At 41.4% G+C, this 8,214-nt stretch overlaps 1 protein-coding gene across 6 annotated transcripts in view; it reads right to left on the bottom strand.

Annotated features, from left to right (window-relative positions):
• Positions 1 to 372: 372 nt before the first annotated feature.
• The window catches only part of GAB3 (GRB2 associated binding protein 3), a 266,527-nt gene continuing 258,685 nt past the window's right edge, over positions 373 to 8,214 (bottom strand). For all 6 annotated transcript variants that reach the window (XM_056539100.1, XM_056539102.1, XM_056539099.1 and 3 more), the window contains 2 exons: positions 5,029 to 5,142; positions 373 to 2,686 (listed from right to left, as the gene is read on the bottom strand). In XM_056539100.1, coding sequence (XP_056395075.1) covers positions 2,570 to 2,686; positions 5,029 to 5,142 — 231 coding nt within the window. In that variant the 3' untranslated portion in view covers positions 373 to 2,569. The remainder of the gene's footprint in view (positions 2,687 to 5,028; positions 5,143 to 8,214) is intronic.

Raw genomic sequence — 8,214 nt, 5'->3', positions numbered from 1 at the left:
AAACAAATCATGTTGCTACCCATTGAAGTCAATGGGTAGCAACTTAACCCCCAAGTGGAATTTCAGCTGCAGGACACCTGCACCAAATAAGTTATGTATAACCCTACCCTTAAACAGGTACCCTGCCAGGCAATTATCAGACTTGTACTTTAAAGGGGTATTCCGGCTTTATACATCTTATCTCCTATCCAAAGGATAGGGGATAAGATGTATGATCGCAGGGGTCCCGCCGCTGGGGACCCTCGCAATCTCAGTGCAGTCCCTGGCATTCTGGGGGCTGCACTGAGATCTCAGGGGTCCTCAGCAGCAGGATCCCTGCGATCATACATCTTATCCCCTATCCTTTGGATAGGAGATAAGATGTATAAAGCCAGAATACCCCTTTAAGATACAACAACTGCATTATGTGTAGTATCACTGTGTGACTCTTTTTTTTATACTACTGTGCCACCATAACTAGTTAAGTGTTTCCCTATCTCAAAAATGTTATGAAAGATACATAAATTATATATATATACATTGCAATCTACCACTTACAATGTATCTCAATGCGGTCAGTTTCATTCTATGTTGACACTTGTGTTTGACACAAGCTGCTTAAGATCTTAATCCTCTAATCCTACTATTTTAAAGAAAGGTACAGGGATGTTTTTTTTATCTTAAATTAAGTTTGAATGAACACAAGTGTGAATACGCGCATTGGTATTATGTCACTAACTTTCCTATCCATTTTATATAATATCAGTAGAGGCTGCAGCTCTGTGTCTGAGATAAGGATACTGGTACATGTTGTTTTCTGATTTCTTACCAATCCATAGTATGTGGACTAAAGTTAATATTATACTTGTAGATACTATAAAGAACATTTCAGCTATGGAAATTCTTACTGTAATGAAAATTCATATAGGCTATGCAGTATTATTAAGTGTAACAGGTGTCAAGTCAACAGCACCAACTTGTGCTCACTTGACATCTTGGTTAAGGTTAAAGGTAAAAAACAAACTATGAAACAGGTACTTATGGGTGTAATATGGATACAGCATTCCATTTCTTGATGTGTCGCTTGTAGCATACAAAACAATGGAGATTACTGATAGGTGCAGCATTAAGCTATATTAAGAAGAACAGGATCAGTAAAACTTGTTGGTTATAGGGACCCATAAGGTTCTGTTACACAACTGATTTGTCATAATTGCAATGGCTCCGGCAATATAAAAGATCATAAAACTTGTATTCTCTGCCCAATGTCTTTCCTGCTGCAGGGCACACACATAACTACAATGAAAAGTCTGCTTTTCAGAGGGGTGTTCCTTAAAGGGGTACTCCGCCCCTACATATCTTATCCCCTATCCAAAGGATAGGGGATAAGATGTCTGATCGCAGGGGGTCCGGCAGCTGAGACACCTGTGATCTCTGTGCAGTACCCGGTGTTCGTTTAGGTGAGGGCGGCAGGGGGTTGTGATGTCATGGTCACACCCCTCATGTCCCGCCACACCCCCTTAATGCAATTCTATGAGAGGGGGCATGGTGGTCGCCATGCCCCCTCCCATAGATTTGCATTGAGGGGGCGTGGTGTGATGTCACAAGGGGTGTGGTGTGACGTCATGACCCCCCCACCACCGGCTCCAAGCATTCGGGACAAAACATTTCGAATGCTGGGGCAGCAGAGTACCCCTTTAAGGTCAGAAGCAACCAGTATGCAAAGTATACAGTGTATCTGTAAGCCCATGTTTTGTATGCTTAGAAAGAAAGCAATGCTGTCCATTTCTAACATGTTGTATAAGATATGCATTTGACAGTAGACTGGAATGGATGTGTAAAAATAATAGTAGTAATAATTCATACATGGTGCCAAGGGCCCACCTATACATATTTACTCAAAACCAACATTGTTCCCTTTACCAGACACTGCTAAGGCTCACCACGGGTGTGACTCCCAAAAACACAACCTGCACGTGGTCATTTTTAGAGTTTCAGTGCTATAGCTAAACACAGTGGTGCAATTTTTAGCCCCTAAATTAGACACTTTCATTGAGAACATAAAAATAGATTACAATCATAAAAAATGTGAGTGCAGTGCATAAACTACAGTGCCACTAATATAAACATATAAAACATTTGGAATTCATTGCACCTATTTTGAAACCAAGAGGTCTACTGTGCACTATAAAAACTGAGAGAATGAGACAACTCCTTGAGGTGGGAGTATCATCCATTCACTCAGGAGGAAGAGCATTGTTACATGATTTATATGGCTTATCAAAAATGAAGTGGTTATGTGTATACTTCAGGTACATGTCATCCTTCATACTGTTGAGGTGCTCAGTATAAATTCTGCTACCTGTAGTATACGTTCATGTATACAATCAGTGCATGCTATAGATGCATGGATGTGAGTACAAACTCTCAGCAATTCCCACATCTGTCATATAGGGAAATAAATACATTTTGTCCCTTGGCTTTCCTGTTTTTCCCTGCAGCTTGAAATGCAAATGATAAAAATGTCCATTTAGCTGCTATATAAATTGTATATTCTAGTGCAAAACATAAAAAGACTATGAAGACGGCTTTACACTTTAGATTGTCTCTCGTCAGACCACTCCTGTTTAGTGTTCTGCAGTGCTTGAGTCTTCTTCTCGTCTACTTGTACATAGTCCACTCTCTGCTCTTCAGACAGGAAAGGTTTCTGGGATTAACAAGAAATATGGTTACAAGCCGTACAATTCTTACAATCCAAGCAATATAGAGATCACGTAGCAGAGCTTGTCTTATGGCACAATTAGTTGTGATGTCATGATGTGTTATCTGTGCTTTCACGTGGTACTGCAGGTATTATCAGTATTCAGATGTATTGCAATTCAGAATAATTACAACCCAACAATTCTATAACCCAACATAATGCATAACATATTTCTATGCTGTCACAGAAACAAACAGTTCAGTTAAGAAGTCAGCTATAACAGATTTTAAAGACATCAGCTATTGTGTGAATAAGACTTTGAAAGCTTTAGAGATATTCTTATTCAAGGTCTCTATTGCAGTCTAGGTTGGTAGAGATTTGGAATTGTAAGCACACTGTTATGTACTGTTTACTCCAACTATAAATCCCATTTACATTGTGTTTTGTGCTGTACAGCTGTATGTCAGCATCCTGTTAAAAAAGGGAAACCATCCACGTGTTGAAGATGGCCCTATAAATTTCAATGGCCAAAACATAGTCTACATATCTACGGGCAAAAACAGAATGCAATGGGTTATCCAGGATAAAACAGACCCAATATATTCCAAAAGAACCATACCTGTCCTTTTGTTGTGTGAGGTATTGAATTGAATGGAGCCAAGTTGTAATACCACACATAACCTGAAGACATAACCTACTGAACGGAGACACAAACCAGCCCCCTTCTAGAATACCCCTAGTCACCTGCCGGTACAGAGAGGGAAGGAAGCTCCCTTTCTGTATACAGTAGAATTTTCCAATAGAGGACACTCACGGGGAATAAAAAAGTGTCCACTATTGAGAGATTCCCCCTTTTAGGAAAAAAGGCTCAAAAATCTTTCAAAATGACCGAATACGGAACTGTATTCACTGCAGAGTGTAGTTACATACAAAACATGATAAAAAGCAATATAATAGTAGGATCTCCCAGTGCCATTTAATCACCCCTCATCCCTTCCCCGTATCATTTCACCCCTCTTTTTTACCCTGTGCCATCTTATTCCGCTATGACTTGTGCCAAATTATCCCCCCATTACCCCTTGTTCCACATCATTTGCCTTGGAACCCCCTGTGCCATGCAATTCCCCCTTTCTTACCCCCTGTGTAAAGTCCATCACCCCCTCTTTATGAAGTGGCACAGGGAGTGATTTTCACAGAGTGTAATAAGGGGGAATAAAATAGCACGGGGGGGGGGGGGTTCAAGAGGAAATGATGTGGCACAGGGGGTAATAAAGAGGGGAATGATTTGGCACAAGGGAAATAAAGTGGCACAGGAGGATCAGGGAAGGATGGGGTGAATAATGTGGCCGGCAAACGTACAGAAGCAGGAGACTACTGTTTAAACAGCGGTCTTCTGCTTCTGTGCTGAGGCTTTTGCAGGGGGGAGCAGCGAGGGCCTGGGCCTCTTACTGGGGTATTGACTGTACCCCCTGACGGTGTGTCCGCATCCGCTATTGGGAGTGTCCCCTATTCAGAGGGTGTAAATACATTAAATCTTATGGGAGACTGCCGGGGAATTAAAAACTGTCTGCTATTGGGAGGTGTCCACTAAGGGAGATTCTACTGTAGCAACAAACACCAAAATGAAGTGGATGAGTAAGTATATGAATAATTATAATCAATTTCATTACATGTAAGGCAGTGTTTCCCAATGCTGGGAGTTGTAGTTTTGTATTAGCTGGAGGCAGCATAATGGTTTGGTAACACTGACATAACATAAGAGTACTTGTCTCTTAAAGACATGTCCTAGTGACATTCCAGAAGTTTTGGTAGGGGTACAGGTGCTAAGACTCCTATGATTCCCAAAAAAAAAAAAAAAAAAAATGGGCAGCAGTACTCGAATGCTGTTCCTGATTGTTTTCTATTCAGCTTGACTCAGCTATGCTCTTACAGTGATGCATGCAGTACATGGATATTCAGAGGACATCAATACCATTTCTGTTGACTGCCTCTAAATATTGATACACCACACCAATAGGAATAGGGAAAAATCTATCAAGGGCAGTGGGATGAGGAGAAACCACTGAGGACTGCACAACTATTCCAGGCTGGATTTATATCTATGACCCCATTGAAATGCTGTGTGATGGAAGCATACGCCATTGTAATAAGCTTGTCACATGTTCATGCTTTCCGGGATTCCGATAGCATGAAACTGATGACAGGTCACCTTCACTTTTCCCTCATAAACCATCCATATACAAAAGCATAATAGTAATAGATGTTGTTCTTGTTGATATTATTACATCATAATTTGTGGCAAGTGTATCATACTGGCTCTCACAGAACAACTATTGTAGATATCTTACCTTTTGTACAGGAGATGGAGATGCAGAATTAAAGTCTAATGCCAGATAGTCAAGGTTGAACTTCCGAGGCCATGGAAAGCTGCCATTGCTGGGGGATACCCCTTGTCTCTGCTCCTATATAAGGACATAAGAACATGTTTAGATGGGTTGTCCCATTTTCAAAATACCCTAACAGGAAAATTCAAGCTATTGAGAGAATCCTTATGTTTTGGCTGGAGTGAAGAGAGTTAAAGTTACCAAGAGCACCTCTAGCTCTGGAGGATCTGTCCTGTGCTAAATTACGCTGACAAATGACTGATGTGAATGAGCACTGTGAACCTAATGGGCAAGGGATCAAGTCCTGCAGGAATGCATGGGAACTGAGTTCCTGCACTTTTTCACAGCAGGAACACCGTTCCCATTTGCAGGAGCCCTGCAGGACCAGGCCTTGTGTGGAAATCTTGGATGAGTTCCCTCACTTTTTTTTTTTTACCAGGACTTGACCGCTGCTAAAGGGGTTATCCCAAAAACTCTCTTAGCCTGCACAGTACAGGCCTACACCTTTGGAATCCTACAAATCAATAAAGTCACATTTCAATAGTTCTTTCCTAACTCCTTATCTAATGTTCTATCATCTGTTTGTGGAATGTGGGAGGGCAGCAGCTCCTTACAACAAGCTCTAGTTAGTAATCCAGTCATTTAGCCATCTAGTGAAGCCGCACTCAAAGTAATGTTTCTTACCCGACTCATACAGTCATTTTGGATTGAAAACTTATTGGCAGGTTTCCACACAGATTACAGTGGTGAACTAAGGGTCCCAGCAGACACATTAAAGAGGGGAATGGAGAACCCTTTTCAAATAAGTATCCTTATTTTCTCTATTATTTAAGGCAATATAAAAGGGCATAGGTGGTTAGGTTATAGAGGCTAAACAATGGAAACGTGGCTTCAAAAGGATTCATATGCCACATCTAGTATATACAAACAGTGGCTTCATAAGTAGACAGGATATAGGTGTGATGAGCTGTCTCACAGTACAAAAATGGATACTGGTAGGAAGCCCTGCTGTGGTTTCATGTGGGTTTTTACTTGTAAAAACTTGTTGAGGCCAAATTAATTCCTATGAAATTGGCCATAAAATGAGTAAGACTGTAGGCAACTGATGGCAAGGACAGTTAACGATGCATTTTCCAGCATATTAGTGTATGAATATATCTACACTATATAAGTAATAGGCTGAGAAGTAATAGGCTGAGGTAGTGCATGGCACAAGAATTCTCTGTTTGGAGTTCTTGAATCCCAGCATCATGCACTTTCCTCTATGGCCATGCACTAGGCTTAACCCCTTAAGGACTAAGGGGTTTTCGGTTTTTGCACTTTCGTTTTTTCCTCCTCACCTTTTAAAAATCATAACCCTTTCAATTTTGCACCTAAAAATCCATATGATGGCTTATTTTTTGCGCCACCAATTCTACTTTGCAGTGACATCAGTCATTTTACCCAAAAATCTACAGCGAAACAGAAAAAAAAATCATTGTGCGCCGAAATTGAAAAAAAAACGCAATTTTGTAACTTTTGGGGGCTTCCGTTTCTATGCAGTACATTTTTCAGTAAAAATGACACCTTATCTTTATTCTCTAGGTCCATACGATTAAAATGATACCCTACTTATATCGGTTTGATTTCGTCGTACTTCTGGAAAAAATCATAACTACATGCACGGAAATTTATATGTTTAAAATTGTCATCTTCTGACCCCTATGACTTTTTTATTTTTCTGCATATGGGGCGGTATGAGGGCTAATTTTTTGCGCCGTGATCTGACGTTTTTAGCGGTACAATTTTTGTATTGATCGGACTTTTTGATCGCTTTTTATTCATTTTTTCATGATATAAAAAGCGACCAAAAATATGTTATTTTGGACTTTGGAATTTTTTTGCACGTACGCCATTGACCGTGCGGTTTAATTAATGATATATTTTTATAATTCGGACATTTACGCACACAGCGATACCACATATGTTTATTTTTATTTACGCAGTTTTTTTTATGGGAAAAGGGGGGTGATTTGAACTTTTATTAGGGAAGGGGTTAAATGACCTTTGTTATCTTTTTTTTTTTCACCTTTTTTTTTGCAGTGTTATAGCTCCTATAGGGACCTATAACATTGCACACACTGAGCCATAGCTCTGCACGGATCAGGGAGATAGGGGCTCGATTGCTCAAGCCTGTAGTTCAGGCTTGGAGCAATCAAACCCCGATCGGATGCCGCGAAGACAGGTAATGAGACCTCCGCCTGAGTCCCAGCTGATCGGAATATCGCAATTTCATCGCATCTGAAGGGTTAACAGCGCACGGCACAACGATCGGTGCCGCACACTGTTAGCCCAGGGTCCCGGCTGCTAATCATGATTAGCAGCTGGGACTGACCCAGTGTGATGCAGGGTCACGGCGTGACCCTGTTTTCAACACCGGGAGCGGGCTCAGGATGTATAGGTATGTCCTAAGTCCTTAAGGAGTTAAAGGGGTACTCCGCCCCTAGACATATTATCCCCTATCCAGCAGTGGGAACCCAGCGATCTCCCTGCTGCGCTGCCCTGCGGCCGCTTGGGATGTCACGGCCATGCCCCCTCAATGCAAGTCTATGGGAGGGGGCGTGACGCCCCCTCCCATAGACTTGCATTGAGGGGGCATGGCCATGACATCACGAGTGGGGCGTGACCATGATGTCACGGGCTTCCACCCCGCATGGCCAGTCATCCGGCACGGCACGAAGTCCGCTTTATGCACCAGATGTCTGGGGTGCCGCAGCCGATCAGACATCTTATTGTGGAGTACCCCTTTAATGCATAGATTTTTCCCAGAATGCGTCTTTATCCTTTTGCTATATTGTTGTGTTGAATGCTAAGAAGCGGTGATTCCTTTACCTCCTTTACCGCTTGAATACGGGGATATAGCTCTTTTTGTGTTAGTATATTGTGTTAGATAATAGCACATTTAGTAGGTAATAACAGTTTTGCTCATTTTGATCTGTAAGAATTGGTACAGTAACATAAGATTCATCTCCATGAAGCTCGGAGAATGTAAATGTGTATGTTAATGCTTCTTCTGACATAACATAGTATCTAGAGTTCTAAGCTATAATTACGGCAGACAGATGGTGAATTCTTAAGGCAGTAGGATTCTAATGAGACCATTTCAGAGAA

Source organism: Hyla sarda, chromosome 9, assembly GCF_029499605.1.
Source record: "Hyla sarda isolate aHylSar1 chromosome 9, aHylSar1.hap1, whole genome shotgun sequence".
NCBI classification, from domain to species: domain Eukaryota; kingdom Metazoa; phylum Chordata; class Amphibia; order Anura; family Hylidae; genus Hyla; species Hyla sarda.
This window is presented reverse-complemented; position numbering and strand designations above follow the sequence as displayed.